The sequence below is a fragment of the Ochotona princeps genome, chromosome 2 (assembly GCF_030435755.1).
Source record: "Ochotona princeps isolate mOchPri1 chromosome 2, mOchPri1.hap1, whole genome shotgun sequence".
Taxonomy (NCBI): domain Eukaryota; kingdom Metazoa; phylum Chordata; class Mammalia; order Lagomorpha; family Ochotonidae; genus Ochotona; species Ochotona princeps.
In genome coordinates, this window is record NC_080833.1 from 108442501 (window position 1) to 108457791 (window position 15291).

The window sequence follows — 15291 nt, forward strand, 5'->3', positions numbered from 1 at the left end:
AGAGACTGTGGCCCCAGCAGCCAGGTGAGAGAGCCTGGGGCGAAGACCCCCGTTTGCTGTGGCCATCTGCACAGCGAACCAAAGGAGGGTGGCTCCCTCATGCCGTGTCTCTGCCTGTCAAATAAATAAATAGCAATTTTCTTCAAAAAATAAGGAAATTCTATCTGTGCCAAAGGCCCCGAGCAGCCTTCCGGTTTGAGGCTGGCCGCAGCCTGTGGCCCCTCTGTGATTATTTTCAGGTCTGTGTGTTCCACAGAGAGGATGGGGTGACTGCACTGGGAAGCTGCCCCAGCCCTGCAGCAGCTCTGTTTGAAGCAGCAGGAGAGGGGGCTGTGGCCAAAAGACCTGCCCTCCAACTTCCTTTTTTTTTTTTTTTAATAAAGATGTATCCATCTTTATTAGAAAGACAGATTTCCAGAGAGGAGAGACAGAAAGACCTATCTGCTGGTTCACTCCCTACATGGCTGCAACAGCCAGAGCTGATCCAAAACCAGGAGCCAGAAGCCTCTTCCGAGTCTCCCTGCAGGTGCACCTGTAACTTAGTTTTCATTTCCTGTCGTGACTTGGAGCCAGCCTGCCCAGACAAGCCCCCATCCTGATGTGGGTCCTCTGTGTGTCGGTCCTGTCTGGGATGCTGATTGTGGGTGGCCCCAGGCCACGTCCTATTCTTCTGCGGAAAGGGAGAAGGGGAGGTGCCATCACAGACCACAACCGTTCCAGCTGGATCCAGGGACCTCATCAGAGACACGGATCAGCCTGAAGCCCAAGTGGCAACACACCTCATGAGCCACTGCTGGTCTAGAAGCTTCCTAGCCCACACTTAGCCTGTTTCCTTTCCCTCCAGATTTGGCTCTGGGGCCACCTTCTCAGTTTCAGGCTGTGTGGGACACCTGGATGGGCCCTCTTTAGGCAGTCTTTGTGGTCACTTTCTGTCCCGCTGGCAGGGCATATGTGTGTGCAGGCTCTGCCGACTGAGGAAACACCTGCAGCCCCCCAGACCCTGCGACAGGTGTTTAGATGTCAGCGTGCAGAATCTTACTGTAACCCGTCCAGGACCGGATGCTTTGTTTCCAACAGGTGAGAATAGTGTGGCTCCGATTGCGCACTGAAGTCACAGCAGCTGATGTGTCGCTGGACAGGGGTCTATCCGAGGGACCCAAAACCTTTTTTTTCCCTTCGGTTTCTGCTCTGCTGGTGAGAAGCCGCACTCCGAACTCATGAAATCCGAATCGCATGGAGTTGGACCGAGATTCCTGGGGTTTGGCTCCCCTGGTAACCCCAGGGCGCGCAGCCGAGTGCAGTTTCATCACGTGGAGCCGAGGCACACCGTCTCCCCGAGGACACTCCCAGGTGCCTCGTTCACAGCCCAGACCTGCTACTCAACGAAACCAAAAAGCAAACGCCAGCAAGCGCACGCCGCAGCTAGCCCCCCTCCCCCCGGGTGGCAGGCCTGAGGGAGGGGCTCGCGTCTCCTGCCCTGCGGCTCAGGTGTGGCGCTGCGGCAGGAAGCCACCCCCTCCGGTGGGCCGGGGCGCGGGGTTGTTGCGCCATCGGCTGGGCTTTCGTAACTGCACCCTGGGACCGCCAAGAGACGCTCCAGCGCGAGTTCCTCAAATGTTTTCCAGCGTTGCCAGCACTCGTCGGCGGTTCTGAGTCATGTGCAAGTGGGAAGTCGCGCTGACACCGAGCTCGGCCGCGGGGAGCCGCGCCGAGCGCCGCGCCGGGCCAAAGGACTCGCGCTGTGCACCTCGCGCCCGCCTGCGGGGCATGGGAGCTGCCTTCGGGACTCGAGCCCACCCTGCCGTGGCCGCTCTGTTTCCGCCCGCCTCTCTGCGAATGGGGGTCACCCTCCGAGGAGGAAGCAAGCTGGCAGTTCGTTGCGCATTGCTGGCCGCCCTGCTGGCCGCGGGGGCCGCGTCGCTGATCCCGGGGGCCTGCCTCACGCTGGGTAAGGGCTTCCGAGCTCCGAGGGAAAGGCTGGGCAGCGGGCTGGATGGGGAAAACCGCTGTGGCCGCCGCAATCCGCCGAGAGGTGGGAGGGGGCAAGTTAGAAGGTGGGACAAGCCCCCCTTTTCCCGCGACGAGCTGGGTTCCCCGCGGGCACAAGGTGCAGGCCCGGACCCGGTTCGCACGCGTGCGCCCCCTGCTGCGTCCTTGGCCGTGGGCGTCGCGCACAGTCTGGTCTGTGACTGGGGAGCCCCTCCGCGGTTTGCATGCAGGTCTAGCTGTGTTCTCGGAAACCCGACTCTTTCCCGGTTGCCCCCCAGTTGTGTCTCACACAGCTGTGCCCGCAGGCGCTCTAAGCCGGGAGAGAAGCGCGCCGGCTCGCCTTCAGGGGGAGCTGTTCCCCGCAGCTCCTGTGGACCGATTCTCCGTTCCTCCCTTGCTCTTATGGATGTGTGTTGCACCCCTTCTTGGTTCACCCCGACCCCCGCCCGCTCGCCCGTCGGGTGTCTGTGCGGATGACAGTACCCCGACTGTGAAGGGTCTGACATCAATCACAGCACTGAGTCACAGAGCCTCCCTCGGTGACAGACGTTTTGGCCGCACCAGCTGTAGGGAGCCGGCGGCTGCTCTCTTCCCAAGAATTGATTGCGAGGGAGCCTGGTGCAGGACCGGGAGCTCCTGAGGCTGGAATGGGGGCGGGGGGAGTCGCTCTTGCTCCCGTGGAGTGTGCGCTCGCTGGCCTGCGCTCTGGCTGCGGGCCCAGTTGCCTATCTCGGGTCTTTCCTCTGGAGCACTTGGGCAGCTGCCCGTGCCCAGGTTCATGCTGAGGTCTGAAGGCTTCTTTGAGGATGGGGAGGAAAACAGAGGGGACAGCAGGTGGGCTGGTGGAGCAGCTGCTGGCGGCTGTCCTGGCTGTAAGCTCTGCCAGCCCCGTGTACTCCTGCCCTGAGCGAGGGAACATTCTGCTGGGTTTGTCCCTGCCGGGATGCAATGCCCTGCTGTGTCATTTCTGGGTGATTTGTGGTCAGGAAGGAGATCTCTTTCTCAACACGCTGGTGAGAGACCCCTCCCCGCCCTAACTTTCCAAACTCTGGAGGGTCCGAGAGGTGGACAAGGGAAGGTTTCTGGTTCAGTGGTAGAAGTTCTCCTCTCCCGAGAGCCTGTGCTCTGGGTAGCTCTGAGACTCCCTAAGGAAGAGCTCAACCGGCAGGCCAAGCTGGGAGGGGGTGACTGGGGCCAAACTGAGAAGTCCCTCTCCTCTGGCTCAAGCCTGGGGCAGAAGAAGAAGGGGAAGTGGCTGTCTAGGCCAGCCCAACCTAGGGGCACCTGCATCCCAGGGCACCTGCCCTGGTGGCCACCAATCTGGGGGCTGCTTCCCTCAGCTCTTCATGTGGCCCCCAGCCAGCTGCCACCTGTTACAGCCAGTTTTCCATTTTCCTACTGCTCAGGAAGGAGGGGACAGTGGGGGTGGCGGGTCCCAGGCCCGGACTGCCTGTGAAAGGTAGAACCAAGAAGCTGGGAGGAAGTGAAAGCCCTCCCTGTTCAGAGGGAAAATGCAGAGCCATCGAAATACCCAGCTCCTCTCCCACACCCACACACGCCCGGCATGCACGCCAACTGGAGAGTGAGAATAAAGAAGCTGGGCCGGAAGCACGGAGCAAATGACTGTGGCTCCAGCTCTGGAGGAGTGAGGTGCAGCAGGTGGCTGGGCTGGAGTTGGCCTAGGGGACGTCCCCCCAGCCTTCTGCGGGCTCAGCTGCTGCAGGTGCAGCCAGAGCCACCAGGACTGCCCAGGTGTGTCTGCTGCCCAGGCTATTGGACTGGCTGGGACTCAGCATCTGGCAGTCACAAGGCTGAGCCTGGAAGGCCTGGACACAGGCAACTCAAGTTCCTGGTGGATTCTACACTGTGGATCAGTGCACCACACAAGCTAACATCACACTTTTTGAAGGTCTCAAAGTCTTTTCCTTTAAAAAAGATTTATTTATTTTTATTGCAAAGTCAGATATACAGAGAAGTGGAGAGACAGAGAGGAAGATCTTCCGTCCAATGATTCACTCCCCAAGTGACCGCAATGGCCAGTGCTGTGCCGATCCGAAGCCAGGAGCCAGGAGCTCTTCCGGGTCTCCCACACGGGTGCAGGATCCCAAGGCTTTGGGCCGTCCTCGACTGCTTTCCCAGGCCACAAGCATGGGAAGTGGAGCTGCTGGGATTAGAACCGGCGCCTATATGGGATTCTGGTGCATTCAAGGCGAGGACTTTAGGCACTAGGCCACCACATGGGGCCCGGTCTCAAAGTCTTGTTTCCATAACAGATTTTCTTGCCAGAGCAACCTCTGGCTGCGCCCAAGGCTGACCTGTGACCCCGGCCTCACCCTAAATCAGTGTCTGCCTCTGGCCCTGGCACCGGATTTGGGGTTTGCCTTGGTAAAATGGCTGATTGTTGGTGCTTGCCCCATCTGAAAAAAAAAAATGATTTATTTTTATCTGAGAGGCAGATTGTGTAAGAGAGGGAAGGAGAGACATAAAGATCTTCTATCTGCTGGTTCCCCCCCCTCCGCCCCAGATGGCTGAGCCAGTTTGAATCCAAGAGCTAGGAACTTCCTCTGGGTCTCCCACATGGGTGCAGGGTCCTAAGGACTTGGGCCGTCCTCCACTACTTTTCCAGGCCATCACTGGAGAGCTGGAAGGGAAGTGGAGAAGCTGGGATACGAACAGGTGCTGCTATGGGATACCAGCCTCATTACCCCAGTTCCATTAAATGTGAACACCAGGGGCTGAGGCCTGCAAGTATCCTTTTGGTCAGCTGTCCCTTGTGACATTGTCAGGTTGGGAATGTCCACCCAGCTGGTGTGACTGAAGACCTGAATGGGGTCCCTCCCCGTACCTCCTACCCCGTACCTCCTACCCCGAGACTTCTGGCTCCGTCCTTGTTTGTTCACCCAAGCAAGCACTTGCTCAATGCTGTGCAGGCTATGAGGCCTATATGGCAGAGATCACACCCAAAAGGAGCCTGAGGGTGGTTGAGTGCAAATCCTGAGGGAACTGTGAGAACCTGGTCTCTCTCACCTGCTCGCTGCATGCTGGCCTGGTGTGCGACGGGTCTCCCACAGGTTGGTTGGGGAGAGAGAAGCAGCAGTCTGGTTGAGGCCCAAGGTCATGGGCAACACCGAATCTCCTTATACCTCGTTCCCACCCCCACACGCCATGTGTCTTATGGATCCCCCTACCCTCCCCCCCTCCCCGGTAACCAGGCTGCTTGCTCACTGCTCTAAGCTAGCACTCCTAGTCTCTCCCTGCCTTTTCCCTGAGCCACTAGGCCTGCCTGCCATGGGTTCCGCAGCCAGGGGCACTCTTGGTCCCCAGATGCACCCTGGGTCTAAAGCTGTGCTCTGTAACACACAGCTGCCGGCCACATGTCAAATTAATTGCAATCCCTCCAGGGTTAAAAAAAAAAAATGGCTTTTTAGCTGTACTGGTCACTTGTAGTGCCAGACTGCTGTGTGTGGCTGCTGGCTGCTGTCCCAGACAGGGCAGTGTCCCTATTGTTCCAGAAAGTTCTCCTAGGCAGCACGAGGGTCTTGAGTGCTAAATGGTTTTTCCCAAAGGGCTTCTATGGCCCCTTTCTTTCTCCCTTTCTGCCCTCTCTCCTTCAGCTGCACACAGGCAGTGACAGGCTTGGAGCCAGTCAGACCGCTGCCCCTGCCCTGCCCTGGGGACATGGTGTGACTTGGGGTGAGTGGTTAAGTCTCTGTGAGGTTCAACATCCTCATGTGGCAAACATCAGGCCTGAGGCCGTGCTGTAGTGGGCAAAGCCATTGCTTATGGTGTGGCATCCTATGTGGACACGCACTGCTTTATGCCCCAGCTGATCCAGCTCCTTGCCATTGGCCTTGGGAAAAATAGAGGAAGATGGCCCAAGAGGGCCCTTGTCACTCTTGTGGGAGAACCAGTTAAAGCTCCTGGATCCTGGCTTCAGCCTAGTTTTGTAGTCATTTGGGAGTGAATCAGCAGATGGATGCATTTCTTCCTCTCTTTCTGTAACTCTTTCAAGTAGGTCTGTCTTTTTAAAAAAGAAAACCAAAACGCAAATATTTCTAGATAAATAGAATCCTCCATTTCTGTGGATTCCACATTCGCAGATGGATTAGAAATATTTTTAAATTGCACCCGTCCAGGACATGTACAGACTTCATTCTTGTCCTAAAGCTCCTTAAACAATGCAGATAATAACTCTTTGCATGCGTTTACGTGGCATTAGGTCGTATGAGTAAGCGACAGATTGTTTTAACTAGGTAGCAGGGTGTGTTTAGGTTAGACACAAATACTATGTCATTTACGTAAGGGACCCAAGCATCCCTGGCTCTTGGGTGTCCTGGGGGCATGTGGACAGCGCTGGGCCCTGTCCCTCCTGGACACCGGGGAACATCTGCCTCACCTCCCAAGGTGGTCGTGATCCGCTGAGCTAAGCTTTGTGTTAGAGTGTTCAGAAAGCCTCCAGTGCACAGTGAGGGCTTCAAGAAGTGGGCGTAACTGTTCGTTTGTTCTAGAACTATCTCAAAATATTTATCAATATCTCTGTCTATAACGTTTTCTAGGTGCTACTTTAGGTGCTGAAGGTGTAACAGGTGAACAGACACAAAAAACTCTGGCTTCTTTGCGCTTCCTCCTGCTAGCGGAGACCCCAGAGGAGGCTGTGGCAAAATACGGAAAGGGAGTCAGATAGCAACTGGGCCTGTGGGGGAGGGTGGCACGTGGAGCAGGTATCCCATCTGGAAGGGCCCCAGTGGACTCCTAGTTGAGCCAAGACCTGAAGAAAATCAGAAAATACACCGGGATTCCTTTTGCTTGCTTCTGGAGCAAGCCAACTCCTGCCTCCTGTCTCAGTGCCACCTGAGTCTGTTCTTCTGTAGGACTCACAGGTGTCCTGGGCTCGGGAGAAGGCTGGGGTTGGTTGAGGAGCCAAGGCACCAGCTCATCAGCCCAACTGAATAGGAAGGTCCAACAATGATCTGTGAGTTAGAGAGCTGGCAGAGAGTGCCTTGAGGCTGCAGGGGCTGGGGCAAGATGGCCAAGAAAGGCTTTGTGGACACTCAGACCTTCTGGCTAGGTGAAGCCCCTGGGGACTTTCTCCCAGGACACTTCATCTGTGTGCTTCCCCCTCGCCTAAGAGACTGAAAGTCCCTATGTGGTCGGGGACTCTCCCAAGATCCTGGTTTTAGGGGTACCGCAGCAGCTCTGCCCACTCCCACCTGCCCTGTGTCAGCTCTACTGATGGTTTTTTAAAAAATGTCATTTTTATTATTGTTGACATGTCCATGTGAGTCTCTGATTAGGGTGGGGAGGGTCAAGGTATGGAAGAAAGTAGGTGGGACAAGTATTTCAGTTTTTTTTTTTTTCTCTCCTGTGTCTGCAGGACAGGAAGGGGAGGGGGCCTGCTCCTTGCTGTCAAACTACATCAACACGCCTGGTGGTGTCTACCCTTGGGAGGGTGCCCCGGGCGTCCCTGCCTTCCCGTAGCACCTGTTGTCTGAATCAGGTGTCTTTCCCACTGAGCATCCTCCTGTCCTTCCTGTCTGTGTGATGGCAGTGACGGCCATTGCTGTGCACTGAGTCCCAGTAGTGTGCAAGGAGCTATGCTGACACTTTGTACATGCGATCTCATTTACTCTTGGCAAGAGGACCAACTCCCTGTCCCACCCCACAACCTCCCCTCGACACATCACAGAGGACGTGGGCTACAGGTCTGCTGGTGGGGGAGGTCTTGGTCAGGTTTGCAGGTCAGCTGTCCATTGGAAACTGAGGGGAGAGGCTCAGAAGGACCTGGACATAGGTGTTAAGAACTGGGCGGGGGGTAAAGGCTGAGCTGCAGGTATGAATCCAGGAGCCGTGCAGGGGCCATATGTTTTAAGATTTGTTTATTGGGCCCGGTGGCGTGGCCTAGTGCCAAAAGTCCTCGCCTTGAACGTCCCGGAATCCCATATGGGCGCTGGTTCTAATCCCAGCAGCTCCACTTCCCATTTAGCTCCCTGCTTGTGGCCTGGGAAAGCAGTGGAGGATGGCCCAAAGCCTTGAGACCCTGCACCCGCATGGGAGACCTAGAGGAAGTTCCTGCCTCCTGGCTTCAGATCGGCGCAGCACCGGATGTTGTGGCTCACTTGGGGAGTGAATCATCGGACGGCAGATCTTCCTCTCTGTCTCTCCTCCTCCTCTCTGTATATCTAACTTTCCAATAAAAATAAACAAATCTTTAAAAAAAGATTTATTTATATTAGAAAGGCAGATCAGAAAGAAACCTCTTCCATCCATTGACTTACTCCCTAAATAGCTTCAACAGTCAGAGCTGAGCCGATCTGAAGCCAGGAGCCAGGAGCTTCTTCTGGGTCTCCCACATGGATGCAGGGTCCCAAGGCTTTGGGTCATCCTCCGCTACTTTCCCAAGCCACAAGCAGGGGGCTGAATGGAAAGCAGGGCAGCCGGGACACGAACCAGTGCCTATATGGTATGCCAGTGGTTGGAGGTGAGGGATTAGCCAGTAGAGCTATCGTGCTAGCCCTGACAACAGTTTCCAAAAAGAGGGAGCCATGTTGTCAGACAAGAGGGTGGCAGGTTTGACCGGGTAGATTTAGCAACAGGTGGTGACCTTGACCTGGGAGGTTAGGGCAGTACAGGAGTCAGAGGCTGGTAGGAGAGAAAGGGAAAGGAAAATGGAGCCAGTGAGTATAGACAGGCATAAAATTAGGGGAAGAAATGAAATGTGCCTTGGCTGCAGAGGCAGGGGCCAATAGTTGGCAGGTGTTTTTGTTTGTTTGTTTGTTTGTTTTCCTTTTGAAGATGAGCGAACTTCAGCATGTTTACTTGCTGAGGGACAGGTTCTAGTGGAGACCATAAGCTGAGAGAGAGAGAGCTGAGTGTTGCTGAGGCAGCTGAGTAGGCGGGGTGCCATGGAGGCTCCGGGTGGTTCAGCAACGGGTGCGCAGTCACACGCAGGAAGTGCCAGACCCTGCCCTGAACCCGCTGTTGCATGCCTTGCCAACAGCCCCCGCCTGCCCTGAGCCAGCAGGGTCTTCTGTTCCCTTCCCAGTGTCCTCGTGGGAATCGCTCTGCAACCCCACAGCCTTCCTTGGGCCTCCAGCAGTGCCCTCTGCCTTCCCTCAGGTGCTGAAGGCTGCTCAGGCCCTGGGGTGTGTTTGGGCCATTATGGGGCAGCCGGTTCCTTCTCCCCACCCGCAAGTGCAAGTGCTGTCTCTGCTTTAAGGCTGGCCACGAAAGCTTGCTCTGTTTATCCCGGAGAGAGGCCACAGGGTAGTGGTCAGTCAGGCCTGCCCTGCTGTAACTGCTTGCCCTGGCCAGGGGGTCTTTGACTGAGTCACTCCAAGCCTTCAGGCGCTGTGACAGAGGCTTGGAGCTTTGTTTCCCCTGGGAGGATCCTGTAGGAGGCCAAGGGACCATGAGCCTTGAGCCCTGGTGGCAGCTCTGTCTTGGATGGGGTAGATTTAGCAACAGGCTTGGGTATGTTCTGAAAACACTGCTGAGGTTTTCCATTGCCTTTTTTTTTTAAAGGCTTATTTGAAGGCAGACACACACACACACATACACACACACACACACACACAGAACGAGACAGAGCAAGACAGAGAGAGGGACAAAGAGACAGGTCTGTCTGCTGGCTTACCTCCAAATGCCTGCAATGGTTAGGACTGAACCAGCAACTTCCTCCAGGTCTCCCACATGGTGCAGGGGCCAAAGCACTTGGGCCATCCTCTGCTGCATTCCCAGACACATTAGCAGGGAGTTGTATTGAAATTGGAGCAGTTGGAACTTGAACCTGTGTTTGTATAGGATGCCAGCATCACAGGTTGCGACTTCATCCAATGTGCTACAACACCAGCCCAGAACTTCATCTTTTATTTACTTTTTTAAAAAAAGGACTTATTGGACCCAGCATGATAGCATAGTGGTTCAAGTCCTTGCCTTGAACACGCCGGAATCCCATAGGGGAACCGGTTGTGATTCTGGCGGCTCCATTTCGCTCCCAGCTCCCTGCTTGTTTTCTGCAAAGCAGTTGAGAACGGCCCAAAGGTTTGGGACCCTGCACCCGCGTGGGAGACCTGCAAGAGGCTCCTGGCTTCGGATTGGCTCAGCTCCAGCTGTTGCGGCTGCTTGGGGAGTGAATCATCGGACGGAAGATCTTCCTCTCTGTCTTTCCTCCTCTGTGTATCTGCCTTTCCAATAAAAATAAGTCCTTTTTTAAAAAAGGACTTATTTTTAGAAGTCTTTTTTAAAAAAGGACTTATTTTTATTGGAAAAACAGATTTACAGAGAAGAGGAGAGACAGAAAGATCTTCAATCCATTGGTTCGTTACCCAAATGACTGCAATGGACAGAATTGAGCCGACCTAAAGTCAGGAGCTAGAGCTGCTCCTGAGTCTCCAATACAAGGTGCAGAGAGGCCCAAGCACTTGGCCATCCTCTATTGCTTTTCCAGTGCGTAAGCAGGAAGCTGCAAGTGAAGTGCGGTAGCTAGGACACAAACTGGTGCCCACATAAGATGCTAGTGCATTTGTAGTTGTTTTGTGGAAATCCCAGGTTTATTGACCCAGTCCCCTTCTGTGGTGTTACAGATGGGGCCATGGGAAACAGCGTTGCATATCCCAGAAGTTGTGTGCAGCATCAGGTCTTTGAGGCTGAGCTGAGGAGTCAAAGGCCATGTGAGCTGTGACTGAGAGGAGGGAAGGTGCCCCCAGCAGGGCCCGGCTCCCCACACCCTGCCAGCAGTGTCTTGAGCTGATAAATAGGCAGAAAATGATATCTGTGTGGAATTAATTTGCATGTATATTATCTGAAGTGTATGGGTTTTTCCCTGATAGCAGACATTTGTGCTATCTATTTCTATGATCTGCTTATTCATATGCATTGCTCATAATTTTAATTGGGATGTTGATTTTTTTTTTGTTTGTTTGTTTAAACCTTCAGAGGAGCCTTCAATCTTGTCCCCTATGCTATGTGTTGCAAATCTTTCTAGTTCATCATTTATCTTTTGCCTTTTTTGGTAGTGGAGGGTCTTTTTTTTTTTTGTCATGTGTAGATTTTTTAAACCGCAGTTAAATTTAGACTTTTTGGAGATTAAAAAAAAAGATGTTATTTATTTTTATTGGAAAGGCAGATTTACAGAGACATAGACAGAAATATCTTCTGTTTGCTGGTCCACTTCCCAAGTGGCTGCAGTGGCCAGAGCTGAGCCAATGCAAAGCTAGGAGCCTCTTTTGGGTCTCCCACGTGGGTGCAGGGTCCCAGGGCTTTAGGCTGTCTTCTTCTGCTTTCCCAAGCCACAAGCAGGGAGCCGGAAGGAAAGTGGAACAGCTGGGACACGGAATGGTGCCCACATGGGATCCCAGCAGTTGTAAGGCCAGGATTTAGCCACTGAACCTTTGTGCTGGGACCCTTTTGTTGTTGTTGTTTAAAGATTTATTTATTTTTTTTGGAAAGGCAGATTTATAAAGAGAAGAAGAGGTAAAGAGCTTCCATCTGTTGGTTCACTCCCCAATTGTCTGCAATGGCCAGAATTGAGTTGATCTGAGCCAGGTGTCAGGAACCTCTTAGAAATGTAAATATTTGATTCATTTTGTATTTATCATAGTAAGTCCTAAGATCTGGCACTGTTATTTTTCTCTAGTTATTTCCTTGAGATCTCTTTATTGAACAATCCATCTTTCCCCTATTGATTTTAGAATTTATCTTTTTTTGTTTGTTTGTTTGTTTGTTTGTTTGAAAGGCAGAGTTACAGAGAGAGAGAGAGATCTTCCATTATTGGTTCAATCACCAAACAGAGGCAATCACCAGGGCTGGGCCAGGCTGAGGCCAGGAGCCATGATTTTCTTCCAAGTTTCCCACATGGGTGCAGAGGCCCTAGGACTTGGGACATGCTCTGCTTTCCCAGGCACATTAACAAGGAGTTGGAACTGAAGCAGCTGGGTCTTAAACCAGCACCCACAGGGGATGCCAGCATTGCAGGTGTCAATTCAGTCCTTTCCACCACAGTGCCAAACCCTGGAAGTTACCCTTTATCCACATTCTTGCTTTGACTGTTCCTTAGCACAGTGAGCAGTTTCGAAGCACACAGACCAAGACCCAGTTGTCTGGGTTTGAATCCGGCCTCACACCTGATTAGATGTGTAACTTCAGCTTCCTCTTTTGTGAGAGGACTGGGAAACTCAAGTCAGGTATCTGTGGAACACAGTTGGAACAGTGCCTGAGACTGTGCTGTTTTTCCTTTCTTTTTTTTTTTTAAATAAACGTGGCAAAGTGCACATGACATAAAATTTATTACCACAGAAACCACCTTAAAGGGTATATTTCAACTGCTTTCGATGTCTGTTACTTCTGAACTTTGTAGTGTTGCCCATGGCTCTGTCTTGCAGTACCACACTGTTTTGATGAGTGCTGCTATAGGATATATTTCCATATTTGGTACAATGAATCCTCCCTCTCATTGCTCTGTGTTTTCAGAATGTTCCTGGTTACTCTTGGTTGCTTACTTTTCTATCGGAATTTTAGAATCTGTATGCTACTCCCAGCCACAAAAAGGGGGAATTTTCAGTGTTTTGTAATTTTTTAGGATCCAGTCAACTTAGGAGAACCCTGTAAGGACCCTGTAAGGAGCAAGGAGGGACACCAGATTGTGGGGTCCTGATAAGGTTTGTCGATAATGGGTAGATGAGCTGGCCCAGGACAGCAAAGTCCAGGCTTTCCTGTTGCACTTCTGTTCCCAACTGCTACCTTCCCAGGGGAGTCAAGTGAGTGGGCCAGTTTATGCATGAGTGTGGGAGTGGCTAGAGAGCTGGGCATGCAGTCTGCAGTAGTTGGGGTCTTGGGCTTGGATGGGAATTTGTCTGGCAGCAGGACAAGCCCATGGGACAGAATAAAAAAATCCAAGAGCTTGATGATTGCTCACAGTCTAGCATGGCCCTGGACCCAACACGCAGAATCAGAGCGGAACGGAATCCGCCCAGAAGCCATCCCAGGTGCATAAGGAGCACAGCTCCCTGCAGGATGAGGTGGAGACATCAGGGATATCTCCTCCTTCCACTGCCTGTCTGAGGACATCATGCAGAAGTCCTAATTGGGGGAGGCGGCATGCAGGCTCCTAGTTAGACTGCATCAACACCACATCCAGGGCCGGGAAGGTTGTATCTTTCCTGCTGCATTCCTGGACAGGCCAAAGGATGTGGGGGTGGCCATGAACCAAAGGCATGGAGCCCAGGGATCTGATGCTGGCTGTGCCACCCCCTGACAGCATGACTCCTGACTGGGATCAGGTTGCCATGAATCCTTGCCAAGGACCCTTCTGCCTCTCAGAAGCCTTCTTATCTCAGCACTCACTCCCTGGTGCTGCCGTCTTTTGGACAGAGTCCCATAGGCATCCATCAGGCAGTCCATGCCTTCCTTCCCAGCCCTGCTCAGCCCTGCTCAGCCCTGCTCAACCCTATTCAACCATGCTTAGCCCTGTTGTAATCTCTAATTCTTACCCCTTTCTCCCTGGGGTGAATCTGGGGGTAGGGGACATGCAGTATCCACCCTTGGCCAGGTTTCTTTTTCTGTAATTAGTTTATATTACCAGGTGACCCAGGCCACTCCGGACCTGCTTGGGCCATTGCCAGGTGATTATCTGTGGTGCAGCCAGGGGAGGGACGGGGGAATGTTTTTATCTTGAGACCCTGGGCACCCGTGGGGTTCTCGGAATCAGCAGTATCCAGCTGTACCTTTTTATGGGTCCAAAGGAGCCTCCTGCTAGCCTCTCTCCTAGCCACAGACACAGTCTGGCCCATGTTGGTGGATCGGCTGGGGAGGGAAGCTGAGCCAAGGTCAATACTGACTCTGCCAAATACAAGACAAATACAAGCAGGTACAAGATGCACGAACACGCTCGTGGGAGGGCAGGGGTGGATTGAGGGTGGGACAGGTTTTAGAGCCGAGCTGGAGAAGGGCTTCCCTTCCCCCAACACACAACCTAGAGCTGGAAGAAGTTTATCCAGTAACCTCACCCCTCCCTGCTTGGCATAGGGTATACTCTTGGGTTGTTAGCAAGGGGTGGGCTGTAAGTACCACTGCTGCAGAGTAGAAGGAGACAGCCAAGGGATCTCCTATCCCACTATTATTAAAATTTTAAATGATTTATGTATTTGGGGGCTGGTGCTGTGAAGCAGCAGGTTAAGCTGGTGTCTGTCATGCCAGCATCCCATATGGGCACCTGTACGAGTCCTGGCTGCTCTATTTCTGATCCAGCTCCCGCTAATGCCCTTGGGAAATCAGTACAAGGTGACCCACATGGGAGAGCCAGATGAGCTCCTGGATTCTGACTTTGATCTGGCCCAGCTCTGGCATTTCATCCTTTTGGGGAGTGACCCATTGGATGGAAGCTGTTTTTCTCTCTCTCTCCTGTCTTTCTCTCTCTCTGATTCTCTCTTTTTAACTATATCTTGCAAGTAAATCTTTTTATAAAAGTGATAGAAAAAGAAGGAAGGAGAGGTAGTTTCCATCCACTGGTCTACTCCCCAAATGGCCACAACAGCTAAGGCTGGGTCAGGATGTAGCTAGAAGCCTGGAATTTCATCCAGGTCTCCTGCATGGATGGCAGGGGTAAAAGGACTTGGGCCGTCTTCCACTACTTTCCCAGGTGTACTAGCAGGGAGCTGTATTGGAATCAACAGCTGGGACATGAACCAGTGCTGTGATACGGGTGTCTGTTTAACCCTCTGGTCCCGAGGGGGCGACTCTTGATGCCTGAGAGAGAACCCCGTGGTCCCCTAGGCTCAGTCCGCTTCACCTCCCTAGGTCTCTTCCTTCCTGCTCTGTGAGGTTGGATAGGGCTGAGAACAGCTGGGAGATGGAGAGGAACTGGGAGAGAAGGAGACAGGGGGTGGGCAAACCCAGAGCAGGGCGGGGCAAGGGTGGCACAGAGCGCTGGGTAACAGTGAACAGAATGAGGTATCTGGGCCAGGAGGACAACAGCCCTGGACAGATGCCCTATGCAGACACCCCAAGTCTCTGGCTCTGTGCATTATAGCTCTGTAACTGCTGTGAGGGTGCATTGTCTCAACAGAGGGCGCTGTGAGTTGGGGGCCCCTGTTATTACTCTGAGGGGCAAATCAGGAGAAGAAATGAGTGAGATCCTGGGGAGCTTGTCTTGGCGCCCGGGGCACCCAAGGCTAAGCTTGATTTCCATTTGGACCTGAGGTGCCCGTGTGCTTCTGGAAACTTCGTAGCACCCACTTCATGCACGCAACAAGGGCTTTCTTGCTGAAAGGGGACCTGCAGCTCCTCTGTGACCCTTTTTGAAAACCT

General features: G+C 53.2%; 1 protein-coding gene across 1 annotated transcript in view; it reads left to right on the forward strand.

Annotated features, from left to right (window-relative positions):
* The first annotated feature begins 1067 nt into the window (after positions 1 to 1067).
* The window catches only part of IL6R (interleukin 6 receptor), a 48955-nt gene continuing 34731 nt past the window's right edge, over positions 1068 to 15291 (forward strand). Inside the window, exon 1 of the mRNA XM_058660351.1 lies at positions 1068 to 1948. Within this exon, the coding sequence (XP_058516334.1) occupies positions 1657 to 1948 (292 nt within the window). The 5' untranslated portion in view covers positions 1068 to 1656. The remainder of the gene's footprint in view (positions 1949 to 15291) is intronic.